At 39.9% G+C, this 17,500-nt stretch overlaps 1 protein-coding gene across 3 annotated transcripts in view; it reads right to left on the bottom strand.

Annotated features, from left to right (window-relative positions):
• LOC137969483 (zinc finger protein 143-like) overlaps positions 1-17,500 on the bottom strand; it is a 24,681-nt gene that overhangs the window by 4,796 nt on the left and 2,385 nt on the right. For all 3 annotated transcript variants that reach the window (XM_068815734.1, XM_068815736.1, XM_068815735.1), the window contains exons 2-11: positions 14,687-14,780; positions 14,040-14,272; positions 12,856-12,964; positions 12,127-12,303; positions 10,969-11,222; positions 8,516-8,767; positions 2,043-2,244; positions 1,754-1,933; positions 1,411-1,617; positions 241-864 (exon numbers count right to left, since the gene is read on the bottom strand). In XM_068815734.1, the coding sequence (XP_068671835.1) occupies positions 241-864; positions 1,411-1,617; positions 1,754-1,933; positions 2,043-2,244; positions 8,516-8,767; positions 10,969-11,222; positions 12,127-12,303; positions 12,856-12,964; positions 14,040-14,272; positions 14,687-14,741 (2,293 nt within the window). In that variant the 5' untranslated portion in view covers positions 14,742-14,780. The remainder of the gene's footprint in view (positions 1-240; positions 865-1,410; positions 1,618-1,753; positions 1,934-2,042; positions 2,245-8,515; positions 8,768-10,968; positions 11,223-12,126; positions 12,304-12,855; positions 12,965-14,039; positions 14,273-14,686; positions 14,781-17,500) is intronic.

The raw sequence follows: 17,500 nt of genomic DNA, 5'->3' as shown, positions 1-17,500 counted from the left end.
ATTTCTTGACTGGTCGATTTAAGAAATGGTAGACGGATAATACTCAGGCCTTTTTAGAGTTGTGGGAGTCCGCTGACGCATGAGTGCAGAACTAACCGCTTTTATCACAAAAACCGTGTTGTTTTAATGCTAATTTGTCGGCGCTTTCTTAAGAAAATTAATTGAGGCCCTTGCTGTAAATGGCCACGAGATCGGTTATTTTTTCCACTTCAAACTAAATATGACGCAAACATAAAGTACCTGTATCTTCAGTGGTATGGTGTTCATTGGTGTGGCACTCCTCTTCGTCTTCCCCTCCGTGGATTTTCTCCTGCTCGCCTGTCACGATGCCGAGGCTTCCTCCCTGCGTTGGCACTGTGACGATAGTAAAACCTTCGTGCGTCCTTCTGGCAGCAGAGGTAGCCACGCCATCCAGAGACGTTACAACTACCGTCTCGGTTGGCTGTCCAGAGCCAGTCACAGCTTCTAACGATGTGACTACAACAGTCTGCGGGGCTGAGACAACGTGAACCGAGGTCATGTCAAGCTCTTGACCCGAGCTGTCCACCAGTGTTGAACTCAACTGCTGCGCATTTTGGGCCGAAAGGGTCACCGCGTGTTCCATGTCCCCTTGGACTTGAATTCCAGCATCCGATGCTATGGCAACGGGAATCGCGATATGTCCGGTCACATGACCTCCTTCAGCCATCTGTTGTTGGATGTCGGCTAGACTGCCGTCCATGGCTTGAAGCGCGGCCACAGACGCCTCGTCTGCAATAACCACAGGGACACCATGTGGAAAGGCTTGACCACTTTGTATTGCCTCAGCGTAATTCAACCGCTGGCGCTTGTTTGTGGGCTCATCGTGGCTGACGTCATAATCGCCTGTAGGTATAAGGTAAACAAGTCGGTTTTCAGATGCTATTGTAGCGCGCTTTACAACTATGTCGCAAGACTAAATATAGATAAAGCGACACCAAGTTCGGAATAATGAGTGTGACTAAGGCTCCAACTTGAAGGGAGAAGGTGATCATTGTGAGATTTGTAAACTCGAAGAAGAAAGATGGTCCAAGCGAGAGTAGTCCTGAGAAGGACTGGGACTGTTGTTGGCAACATTAACTGATCCTTCGAAATCCTGACCGGAAGTCATCCTCAGATGCAAGCGATTTGTGTACTGTCGGTGTATCGCAAAAGTACTTTGGTCTTTGATTTGATTGGCGAGTAGAAACGCGATGTTATTGGTCTGTCTAGTCAGCCATGATGTTTCTGGCTGTGAGATTTCTATTGGCTCCGCTGTAATTTTTATCGTGTTTAAATAAATGTTGTTGTTGTTGTTGTTGTTGTTGTTGTTGGCCGACCACTGTGCAATAATGATAAAATAGTAGTCTTGAATTCAGCTTCCATCATCATCATAATAATAATAACGTTTACCTTCGCCCAAGTTGTCCACGTCTGCCATTTCACAGTGCGCGGTTCTCTTATGATTTGCCAGCGTTGATGTTTGTCTGTATGTCTTGTTGCAAATGTTACACGTGTATGGCTTATTATGCGTATGGACTACATGATGTTTGTAGAGGCTGGAGTACTCCGTGAAGCGTTTGTTACAACCAATCACTTGGCAGACGTAGGGCCGCTCTCCTGTGAAGAAAGTAAAGAGGGTATAGATTTTGTCCAAAAAAATAAATAAATAACGTTACATCAAGACGAATAGAGGATGCATGAAAAGTAGTACAATTCCACTGCGGAGTTAATGGCACACTAGAAAGAAACAAACCTGTATGTATTCTTGAATGATTCTTAAAGTTTGTAGCGCTGGCAAATGATCTCCCACATCCTTCGTGTTCACACACGTAAGGCCTTTCACCAGTATGCGTTCTCATGTGCACTTTTCGGATATTAGATGTAGTGAAGGAGCGGTCACACCCATCAAAGGGACATGTGAAGGGTCTTTCTCCTGAAAGAAACATTAGATAGCTTAAACTCTAGACGTTTCTGAGACAGCGCAGAAAAGCCCCTAAAAAAATCGTAAGACTGAGGATGCTGATTTCGCTTACAACACTGACCTGTATGAGTTCGCACGTGTTTCTGCAAATCTCCGGATGTCTTAAAAGCCTTCCCGCAGTCCTCGTGTAAGCATTTGTAAGGCTTCTCTCCTGTGTGCGTGCGAGTATGGCTCTTCAATCCGTACCCTGTCGCAAAGGCCTTATCGCAGCCTTCAACTCTGCACTTGAAAGGCTTTTCGCCCGTGTGAGCTCTTTCGTGGACCTGACGAAAACAAGATGGCGTCTTGTTAGCTTAATCAAACCTTTTTTATTCCTCTTTGTCTCTTTGGATAAGTCGCGTGAAAGTCCCGCGGGCGAGTCTGATCATACCGCTAGGAGGTCAGTTCAAGATGTAACACTTGGCAGTTACACTTCTCGAAGTTGCCCTTTTTCTCTTAAGGTCTGCCTTATTGCGTGCAAACCTGGACATGTCTCGTCTTTCAAGGTCCACGAGTGTTTCCCATCAGAGAGGCCGACCACTAATCACACTGAAAAGTCCGCTCAAGAGACACAAATGACAAAGAGACTGGAGAAGTTCAAAGCGACACGATTTTCGCACGAAAGAGTGGAATTAACACACTATTTCAGAATTTGGAAATGCATAAACAATGGAGCCTCACAAAGAGCCCTTTAACAGAATAGTACAACGCCCATACTTTGTCTATCTCACTTTATTTTCAAAGACCAAGCTCTGGTTTGAAGACCAGTTCTTACATCAGTTTTGAGTCGCACGAATCAAGGTAATGAGTAATAGAGCCTTATCCAAAATGGCGGCAACGGATTTGAACTGAATGAAAAAGTGATACCAGAAAGAGCACGTTTACTTTAGTAACCCTGCAAAGTTTCAGCGTATTATTTTATGTATTTTTTTTTAAATGACAGAATGTAAACAGCGCATACGAACATTTTATGGAATATGCGCTATACAAATCTAATTGTATTATTAACTGTATTATTGCGATAGGTCGAAACCCACCACTCTCTTTTGCTAAGCTACTGGATACTAAGAGTCCACCCACCAAAGAGTAAGATTTATCCAAATTGGCCTTGTCCTAATCAGTGTCAGAAATGTGTATATTTTTAAATTCAACATTAGGCTCAATTTTGTACTCAATTTAAACCTTTTAGGAATAAAACGTTTAGTTCCAGGTATTAGGGAGCTTAAGAAACGATAAAGGCTACGGCAACGAGAACGTCCCAAATTTGCATATTTAGTGGGCAAAAACAATAGCTTTGGACACTCTGCACGTGCGTTTTTCACTTTTGTCCATTTCTTTGCCATCGTCAGCAAAACAACAACGTGAAATAGCCTAGTTTGAAGTTTTATGAAGAACATTAGCACTTGAGGCGTAAATCTGCATTTTCTCCTCTAAATTAAGCGCCGTTCCGTCCAGTGTCATTTTTGAGGAACTACCACACTCTTCTCATATTAAAAAGGTGGAAATAGTCACGAAGTGATTACAATAACGTGAATTTATATTTTGAGATGACGTTCTCGTTGCCGTCGCCGTCGCCGTCGCCGTTGCTTAAGCTCCCTATTTCCATATCATTTAAACGTGAATGTAACAATATAATGCAAATACAATACAATAAGAATCTTAAACCCGGGAGATTTGAATGGGGTACAACATTGTGTTCGGCAATTTGGTCTAATGTTTATTTTCCCGCAAAACCTGGTTTAAAAATAGACACTTTTTTGACGCTGGTGGGGACAAACAGGATACCAGATTCTTACTCTTGGGTCATCGACTCCTGTAGACTCCTATAACTTCCAGGCAAGAAATAAGGTTACACTAATAAGAGTAATCATTTGCGTTCGTTTGATAACTTTGGAAGTTGGAATCACAAGACAGGCCGAGATGCCACGAAGACGATGCATTTTTGTAAAGAACGTCAACATCGAATTCACTGGCGAAAAATGTCTGCGCATGAGTCGCGCGATATGACACGTGACGCATTTCCGGGACTATCATTGGCTCTCGTGAAAAAAGCACTCCCGAGAAGAACAGAAAAATGGCTACGGTTTGAGTATCGGTAGCTTGTTGGTTTCCGTTCTTTTTAGAGCGATCAAGGCTAGTTTTAACGCCAGTTTCAAGTGGAATGTATTCTTAGAGAACGTCTATGTTGTGCAAATTGTTTGAAAGTCCAATCCAACCAGCATCCTCGGAGAATTTGCTCCTGGAAAATTTTATTTCGTGGGAAAAGAGCTGCGAAACAGGTGAGTTTTTTACGCAATTTTTAATGTGGAAAGTTTGTTGCCACCGGGTACAAAAAGTTACTGTAATGTGCAGAAAGGAGGATTCCTAAGGTTTCCGTTCATGTGTGAATTGGCTTGTACCAGGTGGCAGGGAAATGGCAATATTGTTCAACGTGAAGGTTATTTTTTTTCTGCGTTACACCTCACGATCGGCACTTCTACATGAATGATCAATGATTCGATCAGATATGAATTTGATTTTGAATGTGATTGTCTCATTGGGAACGTAACCCTAGAATCAAATATTTTAAATAGCTGCTTTTAAGGTCATTTACATTCCCTTTTCTGGTGAATGTCTAAGTTATTATACTTTTTTGCAGTCACAACTCAACGAACCTTGCGTTCAAGTACGGTAGTTACCAAGTTATGGATTTGCAATTAATTTGAGTTATCAAAATCAAAATCCATGTTAGTTAAAATAATGTTTGGAAGAACAGAAGTGTAGGTACAGATGTATATAGGTATCTATAGATTCAGGTTTTTTTAGACTGGGACTATTGTTTTCTGGAAGCATTAATGATGTAATTTTGGTTTTAGGGGACTGTCATGTGTTGTTGGGTCAAGGAAATTCTGTTTTGAGTCAAGTATGGTTGACAGTGAATAGTTGTTCCTGAAAAGGCTGAAAGGAAGCTTTATTGCCTTGGACGTTTTTTGCTTACACCCCACATGTTTGTTCTTTTGTTACATGGCAAAATTTATTAATATTTTATGTGATTTGGAGCTGCAGCTAGAAACAGTGGCATAAGGTCTCATTGGGGTTGATGGCAGTAAAATAATTTTGGTAAAAAATATGTTTAAAGTTTTTATCATAACTTCTCATCTTGGTCCTGCTGGACTTCAAACATGCTCTACCATTTTGCACAAGGAAGTTGTCAATCAACCATTACCTTTTGGTGTATTTGCAATATGATATTTTGGATAGCAATTGATTTATTTTTCTTATCCCTTATGTGTAGATATCCTATGTCTGTCACATAGTTAGTTTTAAGCTTTTATTTCCTGTAGTGTATCTTTACTATAGTTAGCACATGACCCCACAAGCATGTGTTATTGCTTTAATATTGATTGTGTTTGAATAAAGGATATTGTTGTCTTGTCTTGTAGATAATGCAAAACAGCCTCAGTTGTATTTGCATTATTTCTGAATGTTACTTTTAAAGGGCAAACCATTAAAAAGTGTACAAAGTTTGCAGGAGTTCAGGAAAAATATTCAAAATATTCATTGATTTGAAGTTCCTGAAGCAGGTAAAATTTGAAGAGTTTACGCAACCATATTTGGAATATACGGCATTTCTTTTTGGGAATGTTCAAGTCCACAGAATTCATTTTCTTTATGTTGAGAAGTACTGTAAGACTGGTGACTCCATGGGGTTCCCCATTGACTAGTGAAATCGTCTGGTGTTAGACGGAGCAAAATACTCTGGGTTTAGACAGAGTAAAATACCAAGTATGGTCGGTTTAGGGGTGAAAGGGTTGAAGTGCGATCATTACTTTGACTTTCTTTCTTCATTTGAACCAAAACAAAGTGACTAATCATCACCTCCACCACTGCTATACAACGGCTTTGGCTTTTAGAACAATGTATCAAAGTTGAAGCTGGTGGCTCAAGGAGTAAACTTTGCAAAAAAGTTAGGTTAAAAATACTTTTATGGTATTTCAGTATTATTGTAGAACAAATTTGCATAATATCATTAAAGTCATTCAATCAATGAGAATCCAAACATGAGGATGCAGTTTTCTCCGGAGGGGTCTTTTTTTTTTTAAACAACCCTTAAAGGTAACAGGATCTTGTTTTCTGGATGTAGGCTAAAGAAATCTGACCCCTTAGGGGAACCAGTTCTAAATTGACAAATGACTGGCATTTTGTAATTCATATGTAAAAGCTACTTGCTCGCTTACAAAAGTTTTCTACAGTTCCATTCATTTGTGAGATTGATAGCCTTAAATGTACTGCAGCAACTCTGCCAGCTGTTTGGTCTCAGTATCATAAGCAGTACCCCCTTGGGGTAGTTTGTTCACTTCACCACCATTGTTTAACCCTATCCAGGGACTAAAGCAAGGATGGAAATTGATTACAGCTTAAATAAATTGGACCACTTTCCACTTTTTTACTTCTTACACTTACTGCATTCAACTTTAATTTATTCATCCTTGAAATGGTAGGAATGCTTACTATTATTTACAGCAATTGCTAAAAAATTCATTGCATCTAATGTTGAAGTATTTTTTACATATGAGTCTTAAGTATTTATGAGTCAATGAGTTAGTGCAGTTACCCTAAAAGCTAACCCATAAAATGAAAGCTAAAATTTCAGAGAGTGCTTAGGCCTAATCACTGAAACAAGGGCTTCGGCTTGATCAATAAATTATTGCTATATTGACTGTGAGTCTCATTGACTCATAACTCATGACTCATTGACTAATTGACTCATAAATCATGGGACCTCTTTACATATGGAAAGGTAACAAGAGTTCTTTCTGTGAAGTCTTATCCAGAAAACTGCAACATGGGATTATGTCCCTTTCAAATGTAGCTTTGAATGCATTTGCTCAATGTCTTTGAACGATTATTACGGAAATATGAAGTTATGGTTTCTCTAAAAGTTAAATCTAATGCAAGGGGATCAAAATTATTGAAGCAGCTGTGTTGCAACCAGGGTCCGCAAAGACAGGTTAGATAATTTGTTGCACTGGAAGTACTTAGTAGGCCAGCGTGAAATTTGTGAAAAGTTTTGGAGGGTGGCACTGAATCACCTTCAACAAGTTTTCTAAACTTTGAAAATACCTAATTTTATATCCTCCTGCTGTTTTATTGCTGGAAGATAAAATCAATTCCTGATTAAGTATTTTTGTTGTCACATTAACCCACTACAATGTGGTGAAAGCGTATTATTTGCTGTAGTAATATTTTGTTACAGTAAAATTCTCCCTGCTAGTAAGCTGGACTTTTGAATCAAATATTGTTGTTTTGGCCATTCAGAGTTAACCTAATCCATGTTTATTTCTATAATTTGGAGGAAACCAAACAATTGGCATTTTGCTTGGAACAACTTCAACAAAATATAATTGCAACTAAAAGGTTTCCTTCTAGTGTACCCAATATGAGGTGCTAGGACATGTTAAGTATGATTTTGGTTATTATTACTGCTAAATTCACTTTAAAATTTATTTTTGAACGACTGAAATACATTTCTTAATTTTCCCCTCGGTCTTAATAAATTTTCCTCTATGGACCTCTTGAATGGCAATTTTAACAACTTAATTTTGAAAAAAAATGCGAAAATCTTAACATTTTCTGTTAGATGCGGGACCCCGCGGAAACAGTGTGTAACTATTTAGTTGGAAGAGAAACCATTTGGAAATTTAGTGGTATCTTTTTTGTTTCACTTTTTAAAAGATAAACGCATGAATTGAAATCAAGACGGTAATCCATTAGCTGGTAAGCTACACAAACGAATTTCCACTCGAACACTAGCAACCGAGACTCGCGTTGACCTTGAAATTTTTAAAGAAATTTCCCTCGTAGCCCTGTTAGCTTAAAAGAGAATCTCGCTGGCATAGAAACGCACTATGCAGTCAACATTCGTTCGTTTTACTGGCCTGAAAAAGGGTCTTTTTTTGTCGACGGAGATCTAATAAAATTGATCTAATAAACACCGAATGGCAGCCATGTTTGATTTGAGGTATTGAAGTCACATGACAAGGCCTCGACCAATCAGACATTTTTCGCCAGTGAAAACATCGAAAGTGCCAATTTGTGAGGCTTGCGCAATGTGGCTAAAAATGGAAAGTTTTAAGTAAATAGGTGATGGCGCCACAAAAACTATATTCTTGTAACTCTGAAATTTGTTGAAATTATCTGAGAGAATATTATTAAAAATGTCCCTTGACAAAATATGAATTCAGCGTGTTGGGACAAATTTGTCTCCTTACAATTTCACGAGTTTGCGCATTTGACGTATTAAAACCGAGATGCGCACGCACGCATGACGTAATTCAAGATGGCGCTCACCCTATGCACAGGATACCCAATAAACGCAATTAAACACCTTTCTTCCATTTTTGGCAAAACGAGACTTCAACCTGAAGTTTGCCGTTTGCTGTAAACGCGAAGGATATGCGATACTATCTGTCGTGGCACAATTATATCTAAGTAGTAAGAATTTGGGTTTTCTAAACATACGACTCCCTTTCCAAGTTTGTCAGAAATACACGACACAAAGAAATGCAAACAAACCTTCAGATGATGTGCTGTTGTGTAAACTTTTCCACAACCTTCATGGCCGCATCTGTATGGCTTCTCCCCAGAGTGAGTGCGCACGTGCTTTGTCAAGTCACTCTGGGTAATAAAGGCCTTTTCGCATCCATTTTCTTCACAACGAAACGTATCACCGGTGTGGCTTCGACCATGTGCCTTCAAGCGATAAGATGTGGAAAACTGCTTTCCACATCCGTCAATACCACAATGATATATCTTCTTTGCTGAACCCTAAAAATGCGCAACGCGAGAATACTGCAAGCTTAGATGAGCTCAAAGGACATCGAAGCTAAGGAATTGTCTCACTGAAAGATCTTCACAATATCTAGGAAAAATCGGCGAAAAAATATCGCTATTTTCGCAAATCCCATAATACAGTTCTTTTTTTTTTTGAAGGGGGGGGGGGGGGTTACTTGCATTAAAACAATGGATATCCAGTTCACTGAAACATGATATACAGTCCAAAGAGTAAATAACTTGTATTGTTTTTATTTGAGGACCACCCAAAACGCATTGCATTATGGGATTGAGAAAATAGTCTATGCCCAGAAATGCACCTAATTAAATAAAACCTAACCCTAAAATAACAATAAAAGCAAGGTGACACACGCTAACACCAACCAGGTGTGGCCAACACATCATGCATGCGCACAACCACTTCACCCAGTCAATTAGCAGCCATGGACAGCTGTTTCGGTCTTTTGGGCCTTATCAGTATGGCGAAGCTAACATACCAGGGGGGGGGGGGGGGGGGTTTTGAACCCCTTTAAGTGTTCAGTCATGCCGATGAGGTCCAAAACAGCTGTCCATGGCTGCTAATTGACCAGGTGAGATGGTTGTGCGAATGCGTGATGTGTTGGCCACACCGGGTTGGTGTTAGCGTGTGTCATCTTGCTTTTATTGTTGTTCCTTATTAGATGCACGCGGATTTCAATGAGCATCACAAAGTGTACCCTTGCTTTTCTCCCCAACTTCGTCCCCGAATACAGAATAATTAATGCCCGAGGGGGGGCGGCCAGCCAGGGTATGTTTTTTGGGATTTTTGTCTTGAACAGGGTATCGAATTTATCATTTTTTGTCTTAATCAGGGTATCGATTTATCAAATTTTGTCTTAAACTGGGTTAAATGTCTTAAACAGGGTATCAAAAATCGGAATTCTGTCTTAAACAGAGTAGGAAAATCAGCGATATTCGTCTTAAACAGGGTCAGGGTACGAGGGGTCGTGCCGCACCTCCCCAGACAGGGATATATCGAGCCCCCCCCCGGAAATTAACGTCATAAAATGTCCCGTAAATGCTGCTCCTGGAGTAAGGGTAGACAGTTGCATTTACCCTCAGCTAAAAATAACACTAACCTTTACCCCTTCCTTACTGTTGGAAATAGATAGCAAAGGCTTGGACTCAACCGACACTTGAAGCGTCAGCTGGCAAATCTTTTCTATGGTGTTTTTTTTTTTCGAAAAGAGACTTTAATCTTTTTAAACAATAGTTAGTTTATCTTTATCAACAGTTAGTTTATCTTTATCAACAAAACAAACATCTTGTGTTTCACTCCCAACTGAGGCAGGACCACAGTTTCTGAAACCAAACCATTCGCCACCACGCACCGGTGGCTCAGTTGGTTGAGCACCGGGCTGCCATGCGGGAGGTCGTGAGTTCGACTCTTTCCAGACCAACACTCAGGGTCTTAAAATAACAGGGGAGAAAGTGCTGCCTTTGTAATGACATCTGCAAATGGTTAGACTCTCTAGTCTTCTCAGATGAGGTCGATTAACCATAGGCCCCGACTTGCAACCCTTCAACGTTCATAACCCTGTGCCGGGGACGTAAAAGAACCCACACACTATACTCACATAGACTAGTCCCTTTTTGACGTATGGCTGTTTCTGCTTAGGTGGCTTCATACACTGCAAGCGTTTTTAGAGACATCACTGCCAAGCCAGCCACTTCTACTGGAGAGAACAGGACAGCCACAACACCAGGGACTACATCCCCTACTCTTTTCAAATAGTGTGTGGGTTCTTTGACGTCCCACAGGGAACTTGCGAACATAGAAGGTATTTGTGAGACAGGGTCTACGGTGTATAGTCCTTATTCCTGAAGAGTTGAAAGCCTAACCATTTGCGGATGAAATTACAAAGGCAGCACTTTCTCCTCAGTTATTTTAAGATGCTGAGTGTTGATGCTCAACCAACTGAGCCACCGGTGCGCGGAGTTCCTGTTGTTGAGTCCTCTGTGGTGTATCATGGCACGAGAGCGTTTCAACAAGTTACGAATCCTAAACTCCTCATGGGTAAATAACTATGACTATACATGTAGGTAAATAGCCTCCGAACGTAGATGTTTCTCTCCCGCATACTAGTAGGTAAAGGATCCCTCCATCAAATGGTTGTCTCTACATAAACTGAAAAATCACTTAAATCAAATCTTACATCCTGATCAGCTCCACCAGAATCTTCCTGCAACACGAACAGTGTTGAATGGTCGTCAGGATCAACTTGGTGAGCATGCGCAGCAAACTGCTCTAGTGGGATTCCTGTGGTACCCACGGTCTCACTTGAGCTCACCAAGGACGCGTTGGATTCGGATATGGTGGTCATGGAAACGGTTGCGTTGGTGTCAAAATTTGTTGGCTCTGAAGTGATGACATAACTCGTGCCATCACTAGCTTGATGGACATAAGTTGCTAGAACAGCAAAGGAAGCATTCATTAGTATGCACTCTTGGTGATGATCGAAGCAACTAGGTCATCATCCGTATCCGGCCGTTTCGTCTACAAGGCGATTCGCCCACAAGGCTATATTTTGAAGGTGTCTCGTTAATGATATATTTCTTTCTTTCATAATCATAAGATGTTTGGGAGAATGAACTTAAGTTAATTGGCTAAGCGACTGGGTTGTGGGCGAAACGACCATAAGCTATCGTTATCATCATCATTCCCATTATTTTGATCAGTAACGGTATTCAGAATAATTTATTGACCTCTGGCCAGTTTGGTCCAAAGAATCATCAACTGCATGTGCAAATGAAATGTTCTTTCATTTTGTAACCATTCTATAGAAATATTGCATTAACCCTTTTACCCCTCCAAAGAAAGGCAGTTACTTTTTTTTTCTAACACCAGAGAATTTAACTAGTCAAGGAAAACACCTAAGGGGACCCCTTAGGGGCAAGAGGGTTAACAAATTATTGAGCGTGCGCACATGATGTCCCTGCAGTCATCTTTGACTTCTTCAAAAACAAACCAAACCTCTCTGATTTAACATTATTCACAAACAAAATGATCTTTTCTTTCGTTTCAGTTAAAAAAATGGCCTGTAATCAAATGAGTGAATAAGCTCTTCACTCGTCAATGGGAAGCCCCTTAGGGATGAAAGATCTAACAACGCGTAGGTTCCCTCAAAGTGTCCCATTGAACCCTTTCCCTAGCTGCGGTAAGAAAGGTTTGTAAGGTGACGTTTTGAGTTTTAGCCATTCGTAAGCCTTTAGTGGTCTGATGAAGGGCTTTGTCAGCCCTACTTTAAGGTCAGTTCATTTGTTTACAACACTATGACCTTAGACTTCTCAGCTTAAGATGGACGCAGTTGTACCTTCAAATGTGCTTCCAGCTGGGAGTGTTTGCACTGTTCCACCAGGTAGCTCTGTAAGTGTTACCGCCTGTGGTTCAAGAAATACTGTTCCACCTGGTGTAGAGCTTACCACCACAGCTGACTGGACAAGATCTCCTGGTGCCAAGCTCGTCTGTACGGACTGGTAGCCATCATTGTCTATATAAAGCAACACATGCATTCTGTTAACCCTTTGACGTCCAAACCGGCCTAAACCGGCCAGACTTAGTATTTTACTCTGTCTAACGCCAGACGATTTTACTCGTCAATGGGGAACCCCTGGGAGTCAATGGGTTAAATATCCCTAAAACGGAAGAAGGGGCGAGCTTAGGGTATTTTCAGGGCCCGAGTTATTTCACAGCATTCCTGTGGAGGTCAACTCATTTCATGTGCGTTGTCTTGCTTGTGCTCTGGTCAAAGGTTTAATGCTCCCAGCCCTCCCTTGGATGGGGAGGGGGGGGGGGGGAAGGGGGGTGGAGAGGGGAAGGGCCCTCTGGTAAAATTATGTCTTTCCACTGACGTTCTCAGCTCTCGTGCCTACTATGGGGGTGGTTGCCACTTACAGGGTTGTCAAAGTTACCTTGCAGGCTCGCTTGCGGCTCCCTTAATTTCCGCAGACACCTTCACCACACCCATCTATTGGTGATGGGTTTAATCAAAGCAACTGTGGTATTTTCACAAGTACCGGTAAGTACACCACTGTACTAATACCTTGCTGGTGATCCACAGCAGCCATAATGGTTGCAGTAGCAGCTTCTTGTTCACCTTGTTGTGCAACTAAAATTGACTCTTCCTTGACTTCTAAATCACTATCCTCACTCTGAAATAACATGATTTTTTTTTAATCTCTTAATAATCCATTCAAACGGTGATAACAGAGGTTCCAACCCTGTCAACTAAAAAGGGGAGGTTTTAAAAGCAGCACAGCCGCGCCGGCAAGCACCACAGAGACTGACAAATTTGCTGTGCCCAAGGAAGCCGATGATGACCCCTCTGGGGGTGGTAGGTGAGTATTCTGATGTATGTATATGAGCTACATACATGTATGAAAATGTTCCCCTGTGAAGCGGTAGGTACAAAACACAGGTCACAGATATTTTAGTTGGAATGATACGACAAAACTCCCCTTCTGCTAAGCTTCTAAACTATCTAATTATGATTGGGAAATTGTACTTGTGGGATTGTAGAAGAAGTCAAATTCTTCCGAATATATACGGATTTAAAAAGAAAATTGCTATTAAATATGAAACAGAAAAATATATTAGTCTGCACAGTAAAAAAACAAAGGATTTCTTTGAAGCTAAATGGATAGTGTCGCCTCTTGCAAATGCTTAACTATTTAAAGGTTTTAATATGCATCCACTTTCTGTATATAATTAATATATTATTTACATAATACCTTGTAAACATTTCTAGTTTGTTTGAATTTTGTAATAATAATAATATCAGTGTCAATTTGTTGTATTATATTATTATTATTAGTAATATTAGTTATATTAGTTGTAACATTATAATTATGTAGGTAAGTTAATAATTTGCTGTATTAATATCAATTTGTTTCAATAAATAAAGTTGTGTAACAAAAAAAAAAAAAAAACAAAAAAAAAAAAACAAAAAAAAAAAAAACACAGGTCACAGGTCATTGTTTTGTCAATACAGAAAGTATCCTAAAGATCTTAGGCCAAAGGTTAGCTTTTATGAATGTTTAGAATACTCTCTGTATTAGTAAAACAACGACCTGTGATTGGTGACCTGTGTTTTGTGCCTGTCGCCTGTGAAGTGGAGGTTACCAAAAGTCCTTCTTAGGACTGCATGGCCCTTCAAAAGATGGGCATTAGTCTGAGTTATAGTTAAATGGGGATGATAAAAATACATGCATACAGTACACTACATACCATAACAATGGCTTTGGCGTCAGAACCATGTGCCTGCAGCACATCATCTGTTACCAAAGCAACAGAGCTTGGATTGGAAGATTGGGTGGCATACACGCTTGAAGGCTCCAGTTTACCAGAGTTTGTGAACACTTGTTGTTGTGCCAATAGCAAGCCTATCACTTCCTGTTCAGTGGAATTAATTGGTTGACCAGCAATTTGACTCACAGCTACCGGGGAGATATCTGTGGCTTCTGTGAAAATCAATATGGCAAGCAGACATATACATTTCTACATGAAGATAGGACTTAATGCTTCCAGAATGAATTTCAGGAAATTAAGCTGATAATCACTGGACGAGATTTCAAGTCTGCGAAACTATTAGTTGTAAAATTATTGTTTTTTTCTTGTAATAATAATTATTATGGCTTCATCTCATGATTTGGTGATATAAATGGCATAATCATTAAGAAAAACACTACCAAAGTCATCTTGATCTCGAAAAAAAAAAAACCTAACTTATGATCAATTTTGTTTAAAGGAGACTCTCTAGACCACAAATTATAATAAAATACATTCCGTTTCCCTAAAAATTATGAAGTACAAATTCATATGGGCCATGGGATATCAGACAGAAAAAGGAACTAATATGTTTTCTGAAAGCACACCTTCTAAATTGACAGTCTCATCCTTAGCATCTTGGTCATCTAAAACAGCGTCCATCACACAAGGTAATTTGTCTTGTACTTATAAACAAGAATCCTGTTAAAAAAGAATCTTATTATATTCTTGAAGTTGCATCAGATTTAGCTCAACTGACTGACACCTCAAACACCCTAGGATGCCCCAGTCGACGAGTACAATTGTCTGGCGTTAAAGAGAGTAAAATCTTTTGAGTCTCACTCCCAATGGTCAATGGGTTAATGATAAAATTTTAAAGCCTCGTTCTGAATAGCTGCTCAATTGAGTTCAAAACCAAGTCAGTGGGTCTAAAACACAGGTCACATTCCACAGGTCACTCGCTGCAGGTCACTGTCTTACGTTTTGGAAAGTAAACATAACCCTCAATTTGGCTAACCCTAGGCCAAAGGGTGGTTTTTAGGCCTAGGGTTAACCAAATTGAGAGTTTTGGGTTACATGTACTTTCAAAAAGGTGAAACAATGACCTGCGATGAGTGACCTGTGGAATGTGACCCGTGTTTTAGAATCCCCCGAAGAACCAAGTCGTTGTTGGAATCTTTCAAATGAAAATGAGAATACTATCATTTGAAATTTTTTTTAAAATCTATTTGACTAGTTTCACACAGCATCCATTTGAAACAGATGTAAAAAGCAACTCAGAAATGGGCTAATTGAGCCATTGCGACGCACCATCCCACTAATTTTGAGTGAGGACAATGTGCAAGCCAGTGAGCCATGGGTGCGAGTCATGCAAGCCAACATGGCGAGCCATGAGTCAACATGCGAGAGAACATGCAAGCCACTCAGGTTATTGAAAGCTAACCGGTTAAAAACGGGTGCTTAGACTTAATCACTGTTTATCAGCACTATTTGAAACGGGTGCTTAGACTTATATATGCGAGACTTTCATGGCTCGCAGGCTGGCAGATTGTCCAGCACTGATGATTTTGTAATTTGTATGTGAACATTAACGTACTGTCAGCTAGTACCATCAAGGTCATGATTGGACATGTCAGTAAACAGTTATGTTCAGATTGATGACTTATTTGTTCAAGTATCTTCATTCTTATGTGGTTTTCTGACCACAACTCAATTCTTTTTTTCATGAGCAAGTGATTGCATCTTTGTTACGCTGCTGTGTCGCAAGTCCACAAAGACTCAGTTCCAAGCGCAATAGCTAGACTTGCTAGGGTACGAACTAGACCAACCAAGAACTTTTTCATTTTTATTCCTAGAACAACTTGCAAAACTCTGTTGCAACCAATTAGTGAGAGGCATTAATCTATCTAATAATAATAATAATAATAATAATAATAATAATAATAATAATAATAATTTATTCATTTCTAGTGCGCGTCTTAACATGACTATGATCAGATGTGCATTCTTAAGTTACAATGTATGACGAGCAATAATAGTTATTAATTACAGGGTTCTCATTAACATCAAGATACATCTTAAAAGAATTTGCCACCCTGCCACCACCCCCCCCCCCTTTTTTTCCTTTGATTTTAACCCAGCATGACCAATAATTTGAGACAGTGATCTACAATATTCACTGAACGGCTGAGGTCCCACTAGCGCTGTTAACAACGGTGTCAAGCTGTTTCAAGTCAAGATAATTGTCAGAGTTTGTTGCCAATGCATTACCCAGCAAAATTAAAGCATATTTACAATGAACTCTCAAAACACAGTTTATCTGGTGTACAATCTAATCTATTTAAGTGCAACCAATCATTTAGCAGAACCCAGTTTGATGCTAGCTGGGAGGTGGCATCAACGTCAAGTGTAACCTCGCATAACTTACATGTATTTGATTTAATGTTACACTGGTGTTAACAACAGTGTCAAGTATTAGTGGGACCTCACAGGGTCTGCACAGGGGCAGATCGGCTGGCGGATCTTGCAAGAATCATCCAAATTTTTATGATTGGTCTAGACTAAATGAAGGAGTTAAAGGAATCTGAGAAAGGCGGAAGATGCCTCTGCAGGTAAATCCCGCAACCAGCACAGCAGGAGAAAGGTCATTTTCTACCGCTCCAAAGTTAAAGCCATGGCTCTGATCAACAATGATTCAAGAAAGGTTGAGTAATCTGACAGTACTAAACACGTACAAAGAGAGAACCTAGACAAACTTTGCGTTACTGATGTGGCAATTGAATTTGCTGGCTGTAACGATAATCGGAAAAGAAATTTCGGTACTCTTCGTAACAGTAAGCAAAAGCTAAAATTATGATGCTGCGTTCTTTCACAGTATATTACAAACTCCTTCCTCGTTTTTTATACTACATGCTTGACGAGTTGTAAAGTATGAAATAGTACTGAGTCGGTACCAAAGAGTTTAACTGGATTTTACGGCTAAACTATCACATGACTCTTTGAATCATTAAAATATGTTAAGATTGATGTGAAGTAAAGTTAGATGCATTTTAACAATTTCTAGAATTCCCACAGAGACAGAATTAGTATAGAATGATTTTTTTGAGGGTAAAAGGGATTGAAGATCTTGAAAGCAGTCAATACAGACTGGGCATTGGAGTACTTGGGTAATTTGGGAGACAGCAAATCAAACCAAATCAAAACAGATTGAATCAAATTATAGTTCTTTATGAGGAGGTAATTAAAAACCAGAGTGCAAGAAGAAACAACTCTGTGCAGAGTAGAGAACCAACAAACTCAACTTACAAGTGGCAAGACAGCCAGGAAATCTCGGTTAATACATTAAGGCATCAGCAATCACCACAGCACCAAACATGACACTGTGATTTCTTCCTTTATGCGTACAGCTCCCTTTTTCTCAG

Source organism: Montipora foliosa, chromosome 9 (genome assembly GCF_036669935.1).
Source record: "Montipora foliosa isolate CH-2021 chromosome 9, ASM3666993v2, whole genome shotgun sequence".
Taxonomy (NCBI): domain Eukaryota; kingdom Metazoa; phylum Cnidaria; class Anthozoa; order Scleractinia; family Acroporidae; genus Montipora; species Montipora foliosa.
This window is presented reverse-complemented; position numbering and strand designations above follow the sequence as displayed.